The sequence below is a fragment of the Patiria miniata genome, unplaced genomic scaffold (assembly GCF_015706575.1).
Source record: "Patiria miniata isolate m_02_andy unplaced genomic scaffold, ASM1570657v1 HiC_scaffold_3, whole genome shotgun sequence".
Lineage (NCBI taxonomy): Eukaryota > Metazoa > Echinodermata > Asteroidea > Valvatida > Asterinidae > Patiria > Patiria miniata.
The window spans coordinates 9,215,690-9,238,103 of NW_024037069.1; the positions used below are offsets into that span (position 1 = coordinate 9,215,690).

General features: G+C 40.3%; 1 protein-coding gene across 1 annotated transcript in view; it reads left to right on the top strand.

Annotated features, from left to right (window-relative positions):
* The window catches only part of LOC119736436, a 54,583-nt gene that overhangs the window by 24,345 nt on the left and 7,824 nt on the right, over nt 1-22,414 (top strand). Inside the window, exons 3-4 of the mRNA XM_038210455.1 lie at nt 8,229-8,393; nt 19,841-19,913. Of these exons, the coding sequence (XP_038066383.1) occupies nt 8,229-8,393; nt 19,841-19,913 (238 nt within the window). The remainder of the gene's footprint in view (nt 1-8,228; nt 8,394-19,840; nt 19,914-22,414) is intronic.

Below are 22,414 nucleotides of genomic sequence, written 5' to 3' on the forward strand. Positions count from 1 at the left end.
TGTAGGCATGTACATGTACTTGTAGTACGACAACAAACTGCAGATTACTTCCAAATTTATCACGCAAGAAAGGAAAGGTGCTGGCACATGCTGTTGTTATCACTTATTCATGCAGAGTTTGGGATAACAATCTGTTTTGAAAAGTCAGGGACCAAAAAAAAGAAGAAAGAACAAAAATGCACCCGTATGAGGGTACCTTGTTTTTAGAACAGAAATATCCCACTATATAGCCCTCAAAATTGTGTTTGTTCTGAAAACCTGCTAGTTTTGACCAACATTTCAGCCACCTTCGTCGATATCCCCTTTCGTAATCTGCTCAGCAAAGGGAATAAATCTGCGACAAAGCTCGATCCCCGGGGGAGGAATTTAGGAAAAATAACACTTTCATTCCGGGGCATTTTTGCACTGTCCAGAGCTGTCTAAATATCCTGCGGCGATAAGTGCGGGGGCAGGCTGTCCCTGCGTAGCTATCAGAAGGATGTGAATTTTAGTGACTTCTTATGCACCCTAACCATTGACCGGTTTACATTGTACACACAAGACAACTGAGGTACGGTACGTTGTATGAAACTCAAATATGATCAAGTGAAGACTGTCCAAATTTTGAAACTAAAGATGTTTTGATTTTCTGAAGAAAAAAAATGAAATCCTGCCGTATTAACTTAGTAAGTTTTGCATTGGTAAGACTTACAAAATAGCAAAATGATAATTTAAGGTCTACCTCGGTTTCCAGAACACTTGCATACAACTGTAGCTGTCTTCAAGAAAGCATACGTAGTATTATATGCATTTATCCCCAAAGTAACCTACCAAATTATTATCAAAAAGCTTAAATTTAATACTTGGATTAATTAAAGATCTCACTGGTACTAAACACCCTGTAAAAATACTCCATCTGGCTTGCTGTCATTTGGAAGAAATCAAGAAATGCAGGTGATTTCCAACAATCAGTTTTTGGAAATAAAGAGGGCATGCTGTGGACGAAATCGTGTTTTGTGATTAAAAAGTTGTGCGTGATTATTCACTGTTTTCTCGAAAAGTGTAATATCCACTGAGCTGAAACTGCAACATGTTAGGTTTTGAACATTCTTCTCTGGATTCTAAGTGGTTTTACTATTGGAAAACGAGCAAAATGCATAGAGAAAGCAAATGATGTATGCCTTCAAGCCTCTCAAAATGATGTGTTTCAGTATCAGTGTTTGCAGTTGATATAATTGTGATAAAGTGGCAATTGACAAGATAAAAAAAAAAAAGAGGATGGCACCATACTTTCTGAATGCCTTGGACGTTGACCTGAATGTTAAGTCAACGCAGCGGCGTATTAAGTGCATGCGTTGATGTAAAACGAGACCCACTAATGGAGGATTCATGGCAAATGGTTGAAAATGCTCATTGTGGAGGGCTATCAGCCTTTGATATGAGCGTGGCGGCTCAGTGATAAATGAGAAGAAAGCCATTTTAAAACCAAGTCATGCATTGATCTTTAAGATCCACCCACTGTCTGATACAAATGTATGTACACGTACCAGTACCTGTACATGTATGCGGTATGTGTGTATGATATACAGAGATGGTGCTGCAGTTATTGTACCGGTAGTTGTCATTAATTTATGTTTCGAAAGCCATGTTTGAAATATACGTACAAATGTATGTATGATGCAGCACAAAGCAAGTTATTTGTACATGGTTATTAATAATAAGAAACAGTAATGATCAGCCAAGGGAAAAAATGAAAAGTATATTTGTTAACCTACCGGTACCATAGTTACGGTACAACTATAATGTTGTGTGCATGATAAATGGCAATTCGAACTTGAAGAGCACAAACATAATGGAGGCTTCATTTTTCAATTATAAACTCAAGCGAGACAAATTTGGTGCACATTTTGCATGTACGTGTACATGTACACCATTCCAAGCCACTTCATGTGCACATGTCCACTTCTCTTGTAAATTATGCTGCACATGAATGTTCATTTGTGCATTAAGAATGTTGCAAGCTACCAGGCGCACCGAGCCTGTGAATCCTACACATTTTCATATTTACTAGCGGCAAGCTGATGCCATGCGTTTAACTTTGAAGTGTCAAGCTAATTTACCATCAAATCTTGCTGCGTCTGGTCCCCCGAGACTCGGGCCCCTATGATTTATGCATGACATTGACACATTCTGGGGAGCCAGACCATTTAAATAATCGGAATTTAGTGGAAAGTAAATGGAATTAGAAAATATAATACTGTCGTGGTCTAGCCGGAGTGTGGTGGCGTTTTAGGTTCCTATATTTTTATGTTACACCCGATTTTATTTAAAATTACATACCCGGTGTTTTTCAAAAAAGATTTTTTTTTTTTTCCTTACAAATTTCCAATTTGATGTCTTGTTTTAACAAAAACACTACTTTATTCCGACTTTGGCCATCTGCAATCCTCTGAAAAAGGGCATTAATTTTGTGCGCAAGTAACCCGCCCTGCGAAAGCCGAATTATTGTCTGGCGGCAAATAATCCAAATTTTGATAGATGTTTTTTGATAGATGTTTCATTCAAAAGTGAATTACATTATATTGCTGGCAAAAAAAACTTACAAGACAAATCTACTTTTCAAGGTGAAACTCAAACATAGCACAGGGAATGCATTGTTAAATGTAAAAAAAAAAAAAAGGAAGGAAAGCACATATGAAAATAACAGTTGTCCAGTGCAATTTATCGAAACCAAATATCAACTTCCCCCATTTAGTGAATTTTTTTATCAATTAGTGACGGTCCATTACACTAATAGCATACTCATTGGATCCATATTGACTGTTGCAGTCGTCTGTTGAATGAATGCATGATTTTCAGTTTGCATACAGTTGATGGGAATGGACGACATTGGAGCTTTCCAGCTACACTGTATCTGAATGTAGGCAATGTTAAGATTTGTACACGTATACCTTTGGCCGTCAGTACTGTTTGGCCGAACGACTTGACTATGGCTAGCAGTACCGGTAACTCACGTCTATGAGAAATGGCTACAGCGGCTTCCCATAGACACGTGTGTACATTCTCCAAGCCGCAGCCAACTAAGTCATTTGGACGCGCCCTATTTGCTGATGGTGATCATGTGCTGCAGGAAGTGTGTTCAAATTGCACATCTTTCTGTTTATTACTTGTAGTTGAAGCCATGAACTTTACATCAAGTGCGAGGAATCATTTGCAGGCTGTGCAGTCTAGATCTTAAACAACATGTACATGTAGCAGTGTAATTCTCCCACATGAAATTACTGATACATCAAATCCACCTTCTGTTATGGGGGTACGGGTATGTACAAATTATGTATTATTCATTAATTGACGTACTGCACCGTAAGGCAATATCTATGGTATCTTAGACCTATAGTCTTTTATTGATGTTTCAATTTTTGTTTTGCAAAATTAAGCGTACATGTACAATACATGTACATGTACATGTATGCAGGTTAAATCTTGTGCCTTTGTGGAAACATGAAAGGAAAGACTGTGTGATGGAATATTTGTTAAATTGTTTATGTATTTGTTTTTGCGTCGTCAGAGATATAAATTTAAATACTGGTGGCACTGCTTTCAATTAACTGACAAAAAGGCGATTCTTCAGAAATTGAAACTAATTCGATTTTTGGGAAAACATATTTTTGTTAAAGTTATGTAATACCGTATTTTTGTTCACTTAAGTGTTGCTAGCAGGTAAAGGCCCAAATTTCTTAAGATGTTTTTGTAAGTTGGTCTTTCCATGCACAGATAAACATAAATTTTGCCAGCATCCGGTTCGCATGCATGTCCCTAAACGATTGACAGGGGTCACAAATAAGGGGATTCTAAGTACCCTCCCAGCCCAGTCCCTCCACAGTGCATAACCTCCTCCCTCCCCCCTCCCCCTGCGCCCCCTGATGGAGAAGATATCTTGTTAATAGTGACTGGCCGTTGAAAATTGATCCTCTGGGCTGTAGATATTAGGAATCAATCACATCAGATCCGCTTACACATCAAGGGATGCATGGAGGTTGGCTTGCATGGCTGCATGCATGGCTCGCCTTCTCCTCGCAATCTCCCCCCCCCCCCCCCCCTTCTCTTTTTTCCTCCTCTTCGCTACGGCCAACAGACTGTTGTTAATGAAAACTCCCCCTTCTGTTTTGATAGGTCCTAGCGGTTGGGAATCCCTTGCAAAACACTTGTACACGGCATGTTAAATCATTACCGTGTTTATTCTCTTGGGGGGAATGGGGGGTTGGGAACAGGGAGTTTGACATGTACAAGTTTCCGAACGTGAAACTGGAGACTTTCTGTGCGCGGGAATGAGTGATGGTTGGATTAACCGTAGTCATGCTCAGTATGCTGTCAAACGGCCAAATTAACCGAACATACACTGTACCTCTAGGGGAAATATATTATAGTTTGCATTCATTGTTTAAAGGGCCCGTATGACATGAATCTTACTTGGGAACATATGTGGTGCCATCAAGCTGAATGAGTCGTTTGCCAACCCTGGTCAATTTTTTTTTTTTTTTTACAGATTTGCAAAGAGCTCAGTCTCAGCATTACTGCTTTGAAAACCTCATGCTGGTACCATCTTTAGTTCAAATATTATTGAATTATTGAAGAACACCAAGAGATGTGATGTAGTGATGTGATGAACTGGCCCTATTTTGGCCGGAATAGAAACGAAAGTTCCCGACAAATGTACTCATTTAGCTTGATCGCATCACATATGTTGTGCAACTTTCTACTCCCCTTAAATGTATGGAAACTATTTGACATCCCATTTGGTTAATTTTATTGAAAAGTGCACTTTTCTAAGCATTTTCCTGACAATGCTTTCGTCATGACAATGCTTTTGTCATCTTCCCGACAGGGCACTGTTGCTGTAATGTCATTTCAGGAAGACACTGTTCACTTTATTTTATACATGTAAGGGCTTCTCTATTCAAAATGTGAACCCAAAATTTGCTCATTGAAAACATTTGTGAGAAAACTTTGTTCATAGGCTTACTGTCATATACTGAAACAACAACAAAACACCAAAGAAAAACTGTTTACGACAGCAAAACATCCAAAATTCTGGCAAATGTTAATTGATGGGCTCTTAAGGGGGAGGGGGACTTCTTCCTTTTTTTCAAGTCCATCTAAAAATCTTTCTGCAGTGTTCTTTGCCAAATCTGTTGAATTGTTGGGTTTTTTTGGCAGAGTCTCACAAAGTTCCCATGTCACTAATCATAAACACAAAGACTGAACTGTACCTGAACACGTACATGTACATACCTGTTATGTACAGTCACACCCACATTTTGCAGCCTACGTTTCATGTTGGGGAAGGCTGAGTGTTGAATTTATTTATTTTTTTTTTCTAATACATGTAAATCAAGTTCCCACCCCCACCAAATACCCACTGCGGCCAAGGTAGTGAAATACTTACCGAACATTGAAAATTCTCCAATAATGTTTTGACAAATGAAAATGCCAGAAAAATCTTTAGTACATTGAAATAAATTTACAGTACATTGATTGTACTACTCTACCGGTACATGTACCAGTACTTCACACCCAATTTTCTTTTTTACATGTACCTATATATTTACCGGTATATTCGTAAGTAATAATAATAGTCAGAAATAACAATAATTCCTTACTCTCTAAATATGTTCAGTCAAATAGCCTGCCTAGAGGAGGAATAATGCAAACTGGTACATCTACTATTTCTTAAGATGATGTACCATGGTATCATTTCTGACTATTGACAAGAAAAGAAATACACAACATGGTAAACGCCATCATTTCATGTAGATCTTCCCGCACACCTTATCATAGTTCTTCCCAGCACAACAGAAATAGGCGGGCGATGCCAAAGAGCGTAAATACCAAGGGACAGATTAGATAGTGTACCTGGGGCATATAGGTTACCATGGTAACCGAGCCCCAATGCAATTTTTTCTTCTTCTTTTTTTAGCCCCGCGCGGTGGCCGCCGTCGTTATTAGGAATGAGCGAGTGGCTGCTGGTGGGTTTCCCACTTCATGAGTATTGATCGCCTGGCAATTAGGCGCATTAATGCCCCGACCTGCTCGCTGTTTTACTACCCATCGCGATGATGATGATGATGATGATATCGAGATGCCGTTACTGCTTCCATCCCTACCCCCAGCATGTGACACCTGCTTTAACCCCCCCCCCCCCATTGTAACCACTGGTGCGCCTCATTCTAATCTCATGAATAATCATCTTTGCCATTCATAACGGTGCCGTGATCATCCCATATCCTGTGCACACGGTACCATCTCTCGGCCATTACCAAGTCAAATTAATTTGATATTTGCAGTCGGAGCTGGTAGTTGTGTACTCACAAATACACACACGGACAGCTCTGTAAGCCAGACTATTTCCTTGTATAAATGGAGCGTGGAGCAACTAGGGCACCGGTGGGAATTGTGTCCAATCCAACGGGGAGTCCAAATGGAAAGTGGTGTCGCATGGGGACTATACGGTACTTATTTGCTGATTGTGTCGGAAGCACCCAGCAAAGTGGACGTTAAGTGGTTACCAGCCTCCCTTCATGCTGTGTGGACCATCTGGATTGTTGGTTTTTGAACACCAGGTGAGCCCTTTAAGATGTGGGATCGTATTAGCGTAATTGGCTGGTGCACGGCTGGGGAATACCAGCGTGGGGTGATGAGGATGATGAAGACGTTTGTGGTGACTCTTGGGAAGGGAACGCCGTCACATCTCATCTTGAATGCTCTTTCTCTCTCTCTCGTGCTCTTGTTTTTCTTGACCTTGACCAGATGCAGAGGGCTGCATGGCTGTTTGATATTTTGTCTGGGAGAGAATGTTCGATGAGCTGGAAATCTGCTGTAGGTTACGGTACAATGTACAATTCATGATGTAAATGTCATACAGTTCACATGAGCTTCATACATTTCTGCTATATATATTCACACACGTGTGTGCATAAATTGTACAAAGTGTGTTGTAGAGTACCATACTTTTACAAAATAACCCGTTTTACATGTATTTGAAAAAAGGCTTGCACAGATGTCAAACATGATTACAAAACACCATGTACACATGTACATTGTAGCAAATAATTGATACCAGTACATACATTTTCACATTTAAACAAATGTTTCATTTTTTTTTTAGATTACTGTACAGAGTGATTGGTACATAAGTATACAGTGTACATTTTACCAACTGTTTCAAAAATGCAATACAGTTAATGTTTTGACTTTGATTCAGGCTCAGCCTGTGTACATGTACCGGTACATTGTACCGGTACATACAAATGTATGTCTGAACTTAGTACAGTGTTTTAAGCTGCGAATGCGATGCTGTTGCTTTTTTTCAAGGATTTTGGTTATGTACGCTTCCGTGGCTCTGATTTTAAAATATACATGTTTGTCTGTACCGGTAGCTACATCATTCCTGTGACAATGAACCATGAAAGACCGTCCTCATTTAATATTTACGTTACTGTCAGAGCAGGGGGTCATCTTCACTGAATTGGTCGGGTAATCTAGCCATTTTTTTTAGGTGTTCATTTCCATTCATATTTTATTTGTTAATTGCTTCAAGTTTTACTGCTTTTGTATGCATGCCTCTTTGTATTATACCGGTACCAGCATATTATACCTGGGGCGGGTCTACAGCTGATGGGGGTCAGGGGTGTTTTAGGGGGTGCGGGGGGATCTAGTCACCCCTCCCCCCATCCATTTGGGCCGCAAAAGAGTGGGAAAAAATGCTGAAAAAAAGTAGAACATGCCTGTTATATCTCCCTTTTACAACAAAACCTGTTCCCTTGAGCCAAAGCCTTATCAGCCCATGTACAAGTACACAGTAGTGTGCATCTTCCAAGAGTCCTGGTGTGGTATTTGTTTCTATGAAGAAAACAATAAAAGGAGCACAGTTTTGCAAGAAAAAAGGACTTGATATGAAATGGCTGATGAAAGTTTAAACCTTGGGAATTGCTTTTTGATTCCAGCTACTGCATCATCACCCACACACTAACTCCCATGAGCTTCTGTGGCTGACTCGGTCATTTTGTTTAATTTAAAGGTTGTCAAACAAATTTCCCCAAAGTAGTCAAATATGCATTGGAGAAGTGCAAAAAATGCATCTAAAGAACCCTACCCAAAGGTTCATTCAGGTACCGGTAGTATTTGCTCCAAAAGCCTCTTAGTAATCCTGTTTTTGTTTCTTATTTTTCTGTCTTGCCCAAAAAAAACAGCGGAGGGAGGAGCAGTACCAGAAGTGGCAGAGCTTCAAGGCCAAGCAGCGCAGCGACAAGCACACCACCCTCAAGAAGAAACTGGCCCTGCAGCAGCAGCTGATCCAAGCCCATGACGAGCTGCACTTTCAGCGGCAGGTGCAAGAGGAGCGGCGCCAGGCCGAGGTGAGTTTGTAGCGTTGGAAGAAGATGACAGCGCTGCGATGTAAGGTGTGCTGGCTTTTTTCCCCTGCGCTAAACTCGCCATCGTCTTCCCCATCCACTCTCCTCCCCTTTGCAATTATATTCCATCCCTGAATTTTAAATCAGCAACTACCGTTCGTCGACTCGACACTTGTAAAAAAAAAAAAAAGCAGGATGATACGAGCTTGCTTTTGCAGCTGCCTGTTCCGGGCAGTCAACCAGACATCTTGTGATGCTTTTCTTGCCGCACCGCTGAGAGGTTTAGATATTTTTTTCCTGCCTTTTTTCCTCCCTTTTTCTCCCCATGTTGGAAAGGTTAAAGTACTGTAACACTCAAGGGAGATTATGTGCGGCCAAAATCGTTTGGGGATTGTCTGAAATGTCAGAGAGGTCGCTAAGATTTAGTCTGAATGGAGGATTTCCCACTGCTTTGGCTCCAAAAAAATACATTTTTCAGCACAGCCAAAAACTGAAAACAAAATTCATGAAAAGCCAGCAGGCTGGGAGGGTATCTCATTTCATTTGCTTCTGCAAGGAGAAACCCAAGACAGTGCCTGTGTATCTTTCCATGACATGGCCGGAAGGGTTCCGTGGCCTTAATTATTTTTGCCGATGCACATCGCATCTGACACCTTCTCATTTTGATGAAAATTAATGAACAAACATGACAGTTTTTTTGTCTGACAGTGAAAACTCAATACGCGGCCCATCACCAGGGTTATCATAATACACGTGTATCACTCTTGACGTTCCGCACATTTTTGTACAAAATATTTGTAAAACGAAAATCAACTTTTTTTTTAACATGTACAGCGTGTCAATAAAAATGTAGCAGTCAAACAAATATTAAAAATACTAGCACTCTCTTTTTGCAAAACCTATCTACATGGTATAGAGTCTGAAGTTGCATGTATAGTAAGTACTCTACACAATGGTCTTTTATCACATCTCATTTGGACACCCCATTCCAGAGACCTATACAGCTATAAAGTCACTTGAATTTCAAGTTGAACCACTTTTCAGATTATCTGATATCTAATGAAAGGCATTCACATACCAAGAAGGTGCGTGAATGCCTTTCATTAGATACCAGATCATCTGAAAAGCGGCCCAAACAGATTTTGACCGTCCTTACAAGCTTTGCCATAAGTTTTAAACAGAAGGTCCAAATCACACAGAACAAATTTATGCCGTCAAGGGTAAAGAAACACTCTATCATCTGATGGATGACTCGATTTAGTTTCCTCAGAAAAAATGTTGTTTTGACTGCTACATTTTTGTTTGAGACACGCTGCATGTATGACCAGCTATTTTAAGGTTTGATCAATGACCTTTACATTGAAACTCCTCAAAATGTCTTCAAAGTCTGTCTTACATGTACATCCCTTTCCCTAAAACTTCCCTCAAATAAAATACGCAATTTGATACCATTGGTTTGCCCTAATGCCGCTTTAATCCTGGTACAAATGACAGTTTTGGCTGAATCTATTTATTCTTCCCTCCGACTTCCCCATGTCCCTCTACACTAAATCCTTGATGCATCACTTAAGAGAGGATCCGTTTTCCTTTCTTCGCCATGATAAATGGAGGTTTTTTTCAATTCGTTCTCCCCCCCCCCCCCCCCCCCCCACCCTCTTTTTTGTTCAATGTGTAACGCATTCCAAACGAAATGTGACAGGGTTTTAAAAGAGTCGCGTTTGTTCGGAGTGTTCTCATCAAGGTGACCGTCGTGACAGGCATTTTGTAACGTAACGCACTATCGACGTCCATCCCAAGTCGCACTGTCACCGGCGACCTCAGCGCAGCTCAGTTCATCAATAGCTCAGTCTCAAGCAGACTGATTAATGTACAGCCTTGTGTTGGCATTAGGACTTTTACCCTTAAGGTTTTTTTTTTTTATCATCCCTGGGTTGATTGTATTAAAGCCAACCGTCGTCTTCTGAGGGCTTTGTGCCCTGATGTGTAAGGCAATCCGTTGCAATCCACCTTGTAATGAGGGGATGAGCGTTTGTTGAGACTGGCCATGTTGCAATAATACTCTGGTTGTCCACTTAGGTGTGCTTCGCTGGGACATGGTACCGGTACTTTTCGAAATGCTTGTCTGGATTTCGTAGAAAAAGACTTAATTTTTTTTTATGTCTCAGGGATGTTTTCACTATTTGTGCTGTCTTTGATATGTTGGTCTGTTTTGTCAGTCTGTTTGTGTGGTGTGTTTTTTTTGGTCGGTCCACTTCTTTGTTTCTCAATATTTCAGATATCAAATTTGTGGTGGTTTTGTTTATGGCTTTCCCTACTTAAGCTGTAATGATGGGGATATATATCCCAATCATTACAGCTTAAGTAGGGAATTCCATAAACAAAACTGAGAAAAAAATTGATATACCGTACATGTAGGCTTTTGCTTTTTATGTGTGTGGATTTCATAAACTTTCCAAATGTGGTTAAAAGCTAAATGCTGTTAATTTTAAAACTGAAACTAGTGGAAGAGAAATTAACCCCATGAAATTGCAGGAGAAAAATTTTAAACCTAAATCAGCATAGTACCGGTACCGGTATGTACATATGTACCGTTACATGTATGTATGTACACAATGCATGGGCAAGACATACATTTGAACACATGGATGAAGTAACATTTATTATACTACATGTACCAGTGTAGCGTGAATGTCCGACTCCATGAAATGTGGACTCATTGGTAGTACTGCGCACGCATGAGTACGATACTATGCTATTTTTAGAATCTTTTCGGGAGAGTGACCTGTCACGTGCGAGGGATCAACCAATAATAGGGAAATAGGGGTCCGATTTTCATAGGAGTCGGATTTTCATGTGACACCGGTACATTGAAATTGTGCCCTGAAATGTTCCCCAACCCCCACTCCCTCTACCCCTCTCAAAAGAAGAAGGACTGTTTTGTTCTAGTTTATGAAATTTCAGACCAGCATTTCTGAATTTGTGTACACTGTATTTCTGTATTTTGTTATAAATAATGTTATCAGAAATGAGGTTTATTTTTTTAAAAATTTATTGGGATGTTAATTTTCAACAAATCGACAGTCATTGTGGATTGGTAAACATCGGTCAATAAACCTTTTGTTTCAAAATGTCTTTGACATGACAGCCTCAGTTGGAGCAACGTGCTTCGTTGGTTGCAGCAAAAAGCAATAAGATTGATCCCTGGCCATTGACAAAAAACAACCAAATTACAGGAACATTGCACGCCACCCCTATTATTCCCAGAATATTAGTGCAGTCAATTTTGATTTTTCTTTTTTTCCAAAAGGCCCCTGGGATTTGATCCGTCTTCAATGCAGCGCCGTCCTCTCGTAGAATTCTTGAATCGTTTACATGTAAAACACCCACAGAACGCCCGTTTACCCTCCCAGTATTACGGGACTTAGATTTTGCTGAGCTCTGCATTTCTCTGGTGAATTCTAACCGATGTTTATAGCCTCTCAATGTCGAGACTGGCGTAATAGGATTTCGTGCCGAACAAGGAATAATTTTCCTTCCACTTTCGCATTGCATTGGATTCACTTCTAACCTAGAGGTTTTTTCCCCGGTGTAGCATTGTTCAGCATGCATGCACATCTCAGTGGTTGATAGAAAAATACATGCCTGCTTTTGTTGCAAGTTTTTCTTGACAATAAAAGAGCAGTTTGTCGTCTGTTTTATCGATACTGCAACCCACAATGGGAAACTGTCTAGGTTCACTTTAAATCAGTATTAGGTTGAATGAAAGAAAGTGACTAGAGTGGATGAGGGGTAGCGGGTTCTAATCCAACTCTGGTCAATTTTTTTGTTCAACGTACATGTAGGCCTACTAATCATATATGTTAAGACAAGATGTTCTTGTGCTTGTTGAGTGTAGGCCTATTTCTCTCATGAAAAGAGAACATCAGCATATGAGCATGTGACTTGTCTTGCTTCATTTCAGTCATTTTCAGAAATGCTTTTGACAGATGTGACTCTCCCGCACCAAACCAGTCACTTGACTCATTTTGAAAGGACATTGAATAAGCTTTCTGATGGGTATCGGACAAAATCTAACGGAGTTGCACTGTAGGTTTTGGCAGTTCCCAATTTCGGGCTTGGTAAACCAAAAAAAATTGAAAATTTGTCTTAAAACTTTTCCAAATTAACTCCTTAGAAACTTCGTTGATAGTGAAATTGTCTGAAAAGTTTTCCAAATTAACTTCTTAGGAAATATACAAATTAGCTTCATTGATAGTGAACCACTAATGCCTAACTCTGAATTTCCGTAATTTTTGCTTGTACAATGTATTACAGTTAATCCAGCGAATAAAATTAGAATCCATTTTTCAGGAGGCACCTCGTTCGCGCTTATGTTGCACGTGTTCTTAAAGACGAGGCGGGCGCGCATTTTGGTAATCGTTTTGGTCAAAGGAGTCCGGAGTGCGTGTGTACTACCTGAGTGATACTCACGCAAGCCTGGTGCCACCTCAGAAAATGACTGTCGTTGGATTAGTCTATAGGATGTACATGTATCTCAAAATACAGTCGTGCAACTTCCGTCTGGTGTTGTGCTGGAGGGTTACAAATTATGAAAGTAAAGCGTTGAAAACATGTACCTGTGTTTGTCACATCTAAGACATAGTAAAAGTCCAGTCTGTTAGCAATTCGGGCGATTCATAATGCAGTGCGCCACCAAGAGTTTGCCATGGAGAGTCCATTTTTTCAAATTTACGGTCGACAAAACATGGCCCATTTGAATGAGTGTCAGTAGACAACTTGAGCTTATTTGTAATAGATTGGGGCATAGCGTTCTGCCGCCTTACAAAAAACACCATATTGATAAAAAGAAAAGAAAAGTGCAAACTGATACTCGAATCATACGCTTACGAAACTACTAACCGGAAAAAACGAACAATTTTAAATGTCCCGCGCTGCGAATTTGTTGACCATCTCCCACAATGCACTGGGAAAAATTAAGTCTCTGTGGCAAACTCTTGGTGGCGCGCTGCATTGTGAATCGCCCGAATTTGCACAGCTTTTTTATTCTTCAAATTTAGCAGAGACACAAGGCTCGGGTTTGTTTGTATTCCCGACAATTTAAATTCCCATCATGAAATAACCAGTTGAGCGGCAGAGCCCTGACAGACTGGATGATTTAAGTAGAGAGCGTCTTGCATCACGCCGTTTGCACGCCATTTGCCAGCCCGAGGCCTGGTTTCAGGTGGTGGATAGTACCCAGATTGGAATGATCTAAGCACCAGTTGAAATCAGAGCCTCTGGCGTTGGTCAGTCACAGCCGGACATCTCTCGCGGCCTGGCGTGGATGGGGAGTCCGCTTGACCGGAGGGGAGGAATCGCCACTAAACTGTCAGAATACTGGAGAGACAAGCCGAAGGGGGGGGGGGGAGCCTGTCAGTTAGCTTCAAGAGCTTCAGGGATTAAGACTTATCGTGCCACGAGGGGTCACATGTAATCAACAGTATAACGCGATAGCCCCAAGATGGGCCTGCAGAAATGTCACGTTATCAAACTTGGGGCCAAAATTTTATGGCCACTGCTTAATAGCTCAACAGAAGAGTTGTGCTAACTGCTGCAGAAAAAAAATTGTTCTATCCTCAAGTGTATTTCAGGGCTGCTAATGCTTGAACGCGCATAAGTGATTTCTGCAGATGTGTCACTAATTTGAGAAAATTCTGCCTCTTACGTTGGCATGCTGTTTGCTGTGCTAACTGCCTGGGGTTTCTGTAAAAAAAATATACTGAGACTCTGTTAGGGGAAATCACGTGCTTCAACTCATTAGCGCCTAGACTTCATTGTATTACAATGTATTTATACACTGAAACATCACTAAAACCATAGTGCTGGGCGGCTTCGTGCACTACAGTGAGTAGCGTCCCCACCAGGCTCCCACAAGAAAGCACACGTGTAAACAAAGCGTGACATCATCAGAACAGAGGCTTATTGATTGCAGGCAATTCAAGTTGCGTTAACTGTGCTATTTTTGAGTTTCATCCTGAAAAATACAATGTAGATTCCTTTTCTAATTTACTATTTTTCTAGCAATACAAAAATTCAGTCACTTTTGAATGAGACATGGACTGACAATATCGGCCCACATTTAGTTATTCCATGTATTACTTTGCAAATTTGGAATTACTTGTGGCCCAACAATAACTCCGTTTTTGCAGGGTAGGCTGGTTCCTGCCCTCACCCCTCTTGTCTGTATCAATAGTGTATGGACTGTGAACCAGTCTACAAAGTTTGCTGGTGTTTTTTTTTCAAAAACAGAGGGTTTTGGTGGTTGGAATACAATATTTGTGTGTACAAGTTTTGAAATGTTATAAAGAGGACCCAAAAAAAATCAAATTTGTATACGCACATGTACCACAAAAAAGCACGAAACCTGTTTTCCTTGTCCTGTGTGCATACAAACGTGTGTTTTATTTGGGTCATACGGAAAGAGAGAATTCCAGGTTGTTATCTTTCCATTTCTCTCTGAACTGGATTTCTCTAAGGATAGGAAATGGAGAGCCCATGCTTAGAGATATGTTGCATGTGATCTGTTAGGCCAGCAAAAATATGCCACTCTCAGTGACAGTGTGGGTCTTCAGAGCTTAATGTTTCGGGTAAGTTTGGGTCACCTTACCATTGAAAGATCACTTCAAACGGACTCAAAAAACAGTCCGTCATTTGCAGCTATCCAAAAAGTAACTGGCGTAATTAGTGTTGAAAAACATACTTGGTTGAAAGATAGTAAGGGGACTAAACTCCCTGTGAAATTATTCTTTCTGGCAAGCTGTCATTTTGAAGTAATCAACGAAAGAAGGCCTTTCCAACAGTGCGTATTAAGACGCACCGTTGGAAATTTCTGTTAGTAGTTCATTGTTTGTATTCAGCAAAGTGCGCGCAAGCTTTGGCACGACGCACACGCGCGAGCGGTTGCTATAATTCGTCGGATCAGTGCACGACATCGCGTAGCTACAATCGGCTTTAAGTAAGAACGTGTCTCGGATGCTGAATTTAGGCCCAATTTAAAACACGATTCAGCAACTTTTGATTTGAAATCGAGATCCTAGAATGCTGTTTATCTCAAAATATACAGCTGAAGCTGAGCTGAAACATCAGGTTAGTTGTTCAGCACCCTTCTTTAGATTTTGAGCACTTTTGTTGCTTCAAACGAACAAAATGTAGAAATTACAAATGATGGACTATACCTTTAATCAACCAGTGGGTGCTTTGTAACATCTCCAATTGTGTACAAAATAGGGCCACTAAAAGCTTCTTCTGGTAACCACCTTGTGTAGAAATAATGGCCTTGCGAGTAGATTTGCTTTTCTGCACCACCCTATTGACAAATACGGGCACGTGATCATGGTACACCCACAAGGCTTCCTTCAATGGAGAAACCATTGTGCATGCTATTGTACAAACTGCTGCCCCCCATGAGGGATTATCTGAACAACAGCTAGCACACTGCTTTCGCCATTGGAGGGGGCCACCGTGATAGAATTGATAGCGTGACCGGATTTGTCTATGGATACAAGGGCACTGGTGATGGCTGATCTCTTTCATAAACTTTTGTCAAGGAGACATACCGGTACACTGTATTTCATCACGAAGGATTGTGGGTACCTTATTACAATGTGTGTATTAAAAGTTTCGTTCACCGTGCTTATCAAGACATTTTATTTTTAATTTTTTCTGTTAAATTTTCAACTTGTACCGGGGTATGTTTTATTCCAACCAAAACCTCTTTTTTTCCCTTCATTTTTGGATGTTTGCAACCCTTTGACAAAAAGGTGGTTGTATTGGGCACAAGCAATCTGGGGCAAGTTCGCGCAAGGACTATAGTTAACCATTGGTCGACTAACGCTTGCCCGAACTCTGTCTAGTCGACGATGGTTAACTACGCTAGTCGACTATTTGGAACCAACCTACTGGGGTTGGTTGCTTCGCTGGTAACCAAAGCCGCGCGCATTCATAACGTACAGCAGGGAGCCAGGATCCAGACGTTTTGCAATGACATTTTGACCAGCGTTCAACTAGAGACGTTCGCACTTTGCTATTAGTGCGCAGGCATACGGTACGTCACAAATCAACCACTAGTCGACTAATGGTCCTTGCCCGAACTTGGCCCTGCTTTGCAAGCAGACTGGTTCCAACCTCGTCCCCAGTGCTTACTTTATTTCCAAACTCGTTTCCAATAGTAAGCCCAGGATAGGAAACTTTCTTCCTGTATCCTGATTCAATACCGCTATTGGCTAGAAATGGATTTATATCGTGTACTTGTTGTTGTTATTCACAACGTGCAGTACGTGTTTTCGTGATCATTCGTCCACGCCTTCTCGAAAATATTAATTTCCTTTCCAATTTGTTAATGTTAATATGAAATGTGATACTGCATGTTGTCCCGTTAAGATTGTAACAGTTTAATTAAAATAAAATCGTGTTTCGTAACTCACGCCATGCTCGGGCTGCGACGAATTAGTTCTGTTTTTACCCCAGACACCGCATACAAAAACAAACGCAAATGTAACGCACAGGCAGGCACCAGACTATTCCTCATTTGCATACGTGTTCAAAAATCTTGCACATGCAAATGATCCAATACCAGGGTGAGAGAGCAGGTAGTGGTGGGCGCGTACTGCTCGACACCCTGGGGACGAGGTTGGACCGGCTCCCAGTCTGTCTGTACATTATCAATATTGGTTGTGAGTTGGGAGCCAGCCTTCCCTGCGAGTTCCAAACGTTTAGTCTGGCAGCCAGTAAATTCGAAATTGTCAATTAATAATTCAGTGACTTAAAATGGGCCGATTAGTTTTTGTCGACCGTTGTCATTCAAAGGTTAATAATTATTGTATCGCTAGAAAAAGTAGCTATTTAGAAAAGAAATCTATATTTCATGATGAAAGTCGATAGTAGCACAGAGAATGCAAATTTAGACAAGATCAGTCCATTATGCAATGGGAGTGCAAGAAATTGTAGAGTTGTGTACCAGTACGTAGCCGTTTTCGGAGTTTACTAAGACCTTGGATTTGACTTGGTTAGTCGCAGACATGAGGACAAGCCTGGAGTGATCTGACGTGAGTTCTGAGGAAATAATGCCAATCCCGGAAACTGTTTTTTCTTGGTGCTTAGAGTCCTTCTTTTTTGTCGTCTAGCACCATGAAAAAGCAGTCTTTGTGGTTGGTATGTACATGTAAAAGCTAAAAGCCCTCACTTGCTGATTTATTGTTCATCTGATGAGGAAAAAACACAGGAACCTTCAAAGACTTCAACTAATAAATTTCACTATGCATTACGACATTTCTCGATAAAAATGCACATTTTTGTAGAACTACCCCCCTCCAAAAAAAAAATAAAGATAGCATGTATGTATACTTATGAATTAAAGTGTGATCTTTATTGACTGTACTTTTTTTTTAACTGATATTTTTAACATGCAACGAAAGATGGACACGGATGAACCATCCCTAGTAAGTTTTGATTAGTGTGTGAAGAGTAATGGCAAAATGCACATAATTCAGACACCGTAAAGTTAAGCCACCAAATTTACCTTGTGTTTGTATCTTTCCTTTCATCTTCTCTGGTATACTTTGAGTGGCGTGCATCTATCACCTTACATGTAACGGTAGCAAATACTAAAATGCAAATTGCACAATATGCACGTGTTTTTGCACACAACTTAGAACATTAGCGAGTGTATATCGGATGAAAGTTTTGAATTTTGTTTTTCACTTCAGTGATATAAAGGAATGAACACCAATTTGGTGATGCAGGAATAAAAGCCATGTTTCGTTAGAACTACAAAAATCCACATTTTGGATTGTTAGCGTTTCAAATAGAAGTTTTCACTTTTTATTCTCCACTAGTAGAAAATACGGATTTTTTTAGCACTCTAAAAACACGTTCTTTTTTCCCTCGTTCTTTTTCTCATGTTACTTTGTTAGAATCTTGTCACATATTTTCATTTTCATTAATAGACAAAAAAATCATTTTCAGTCTTTCTTTGTACTAACATTTATTCCTTTTGTTTGCAGTGTCTCTCAAATTTTAATGTGGTTCTCATATGATGAGAAATTAATGGCCATTGTTGAAGTCAGATTTCAGACCAGTAACAGTAACTCAACCTTCGGTCGAATCAAATTCCTATATTAGTGAGCGCCATCAAAATGTCATCCCTCGCGTGCCACTTAACCACCTTAATGCATTTACAGTATATGTAAACACTGCGTCATCCTCTTTTCCAGTTTCTGGATACCAAAAAAAATAATAACAATTGATAAAGTCAATGCATTCTTCAGCTATAAATTGACTAATTCATCATCCCCCACAAACTGAACGCTTCCATGAGATTTGCGTACACATGACGTTTATGCACTGTACCGGTATATATCTCCTGCCCATTAGTGATACGAAACGCACAATTTGATTATATCATGCCGAAATCTACCTGCGGAGGAGGATGTTTCGGCCCCTGCACACTGATCTTACTTAAGCCGGAGCGAGTCCCGTAGGGAATAGCGCGCTTTGTAAGCGTTTAACATCCCTCAAAGATTTGCCCTTTTTTTTGTCCGTCTATAGTCAAACCTGAGGTTCTTATCTTTTTGTCGATTGTCATTTACTTCAAGGGCAGATTGACTTTATCTTCTTTGCCGTTTTTCCTCTGTACCTGAGGGTGTATTGAGCTGTGGGGTGGGCTCTGCCTAATAACGCAGGAAACGTTTACAGTCACTTGAGAAGTACATGATAAGGAAGAATGATTTTGTGTAAGATTGATGAAGTGATGGATTCAACCACAATTTTTGTTCAAGATGGCATTTGTGTGTTTGACTTGAGGGAAAGAAAATAGTGTTTTTACTTAAATGGAGTGTTAAAGCAATTTTACGGATGATTTTGCTGTGAAGGCAGAAAGTCTCATTTTGTCATTCATTTTAAAGAAGTGTCTGTAACAACATCCCCCAAATCTATTCGATGTAACAAAGTAGACAATCTATTTTGTTGTTAATTTCTTGTAATCTGTATGACATTTTATTCCTCCCAAAAAATGGCCCTGTCCTCTTTGCCACTTTCACATGTGATTTCAAGATTCCTTGCATACGAAAATCTGTTTGCAGACTATAGGATACATGCAACAAACCAAAAGCATTACAAATGTACGTGCCCTTGGGTGAATGCCTATCCATGTGTGCACGGATGCACTGGAGATTCCATGCTGTACAATTATACGAACACGTAGCCACGAATCATTGGTCTCCTGTCTTACACATGCTGCCTGCACAGCATACAGCCAATACAACTCATCCATTCACGTGGAAAATTAAAAAAACAAAATGCCCAAAAGACACCACGCATCTGACCTCCAGATAATGTCATATGTTTTACCTTGCCGTTTCCCCCCTGATTTTCCCTTGCCTTATTTGTCTTTTCATTTTCTCCTTTGTTTGTAGATTCGCGAGGCCAAACGTCAGGAACGACGGCAGATTCAAGAAGCTCTGACGCAGAGAGGCAAAATTGACCTAGGTAATTTTAAAGGGGCGCTGCTGGGATTATTTTACCGCACTGATTAGATCGACCTTAATATTACCGAATCATGGCGTGTTGATCCCGAGGCTTAAAGGGAATCATTTGCTTTTGCTGTAATTTTCAGAAATGGATGGAATTGGGGGGTTGGAAATATACGTGTATAGCAAATATTGTTACACTGACTTTTTTGAGGTTTTGGGTTCGAAAATGCTATAAAAACCAAGAAAAACAATCATTTGCCTGTAGTCTGGTTCCCTGACTCCATTTAAGAAGAAACAGAGCAGTTTACATATATTGGGGAATTGTAAGGTCAGGGAACCAGTCTAGCTGGCTTGTACCCGTTCATACTATGTAGGTGTGTAATCGATTGCAAACAAGTGCAATGGTCAACTGGGGCCAGTATGAAAAAAAAGCCAGTTTTTTCCAACGCTGTTTGGCCGATCAGCGTTGGAAATTGATACAAAAATACCACTTTTCTTGAAAATGACAGGATGCTTTACACTGTCATTCACTAACAGTCCAGCAAGGTATTTCAAAATGATTTGGTAGTTTTATTTTTTGATGTTTGCAAATGTTGTATTTTCCCTTTAAGTTGTAGACGTAATTAAATCCTATAACGTCAAACTACGTGTATTTCAGATACACAAATAATTCCTCAGTTGTTACACGACTCTCTTTTTGATATGCCTAGTAATCCAATCAGCCACCCACTCGGATATATCAAATTCCGTTCTCTCTATTAGATCAAACAAATCAGAAGTCGTCAGTCATTCAACTCTAAACTTAAGGTTTAATTCCAGTTTTTCTTTGATGCTGTTTTGGGTTTGAAATATCCAAGTACATTTAGAGTGTGTTGCTACTGTAAACACAGGTAGCTGTGAGCTACAGTATTTCTGTCTGTCTGTAATATTGATTTAACTAACCATATTAAGCCACCTATGCAAACATACGGGTACATTAAAATCAAACAAGTGACTGTTCTCAACAGTTAAGAATTTCCAGCCTACATGAAAGCAGGATTGACTGGCTGGGACTGTTTAAGTAAACTTGATACAGCTATGCTTTGACTCGCGGTGAGTGATAAAACAGCTGTGACCACAACGTGCCTGCTTTGTCTGTGGTTGACCTAGTCTTGGCACAGGACGTCAGTGATCAAGAACGATTGTTGCAATGTTGTGTACCACCTTGCATAATTGATTTTTTACTTTCTTGCACTAAGGCCAAAAAAAAAAGTCTCCGGTTTCTGGTATGGAGCTTGCCCAAAAAGTGGTGCGGCGACGCGGCTTTTTTTTTTTTTTTACCTGTTTTTTTTGCTTCAAATGTTGGCTGATGACTGCAAATTGTGCCCGACTAAACTTAGTGCCAATATTATGGGAGACCAGAATGGCCACATAAAGCTTATTCTCTATCATAACCCCATCTAAAAACACGTTGAAATTGTGCTGCAGCAGGATTCTAGTCAAACAAGTGAGTTTGGCAGTTTTGAGACATCATCTTTTATTGAAAAAAAACTTTTTCATTTTGCCGACGTGCATGGTTACGGCGACGCGCGCGCATACCAGAAACCGGAGACTTTTTTTTTTGGCCTAACGTCTTGGTCTTTTCGTAGCAATGGGGGCGTGGCCATCTTATGTAGGACCGTCTGTATAAATTTGAACAAAACGGGCAGTTCCCACGTGCCTCTTCCGTGGGTATCACGATGATGCTTGATCACCGCACGTATAGCGCGAATGTTTACAACCGTCGGGCGAGCCATTGAACCATTTCTCGAGCGCTGATTGGTTCCCTATGAAAGCGATGGTGCTGGATCACCGCACGTATACGGGAGCCTGTATGTTTACATTCGTGGGGTGAACCATTTCTCGATCGCTGATTGGTTCCCTAGGAAAGGGATGATGCTGGATCACCGCACGTATACGTAGCCTGTATGTGTACATTCATTGGGTGAGCCATTGAACGATTTCTCGATCGCTTATTGGTTCCCTAGGAAGGCCTAGGGAGAAAATAAAGAAAACGTTAAACCACTGACACGAAATGGCCAAAATGTTTGTGTGAGTACCGTAGGTGCGCTGGTCTAATTGTTGTGCCACTAGAGGGCGCACTATGCACGATCCACTATCGATCACTAGTGTCTTGGGCCAAGGCTATGGTTGACCCAGTTTGACTAGTCATGAGTGCTTGCTTGACATATGGTCTGACTGCTGGTGACTAGCCTTTGTTAAAAGTATAGCAGGGGAGGTTGAAGTGAATTTTGACTGTGACTGTTTAAATAGCACGAGGGTTAATGCTTAACTTGTCTGGATATTTTTTTTTACACTTAATTATCCCTTCATTTACTTAAAAATCCACAAAATTGTTTTTGTAAGTATGTAAGCCATGATAAGTTTACATTGTACAGTGTAACACTATATGTTGAGATTGGCTTGTACAGAATTTATAAGAACTTTGAAGTTTTGTTTTAAACCCACGAGAAGCAATAAAGTTTCAAGCAAAATTTG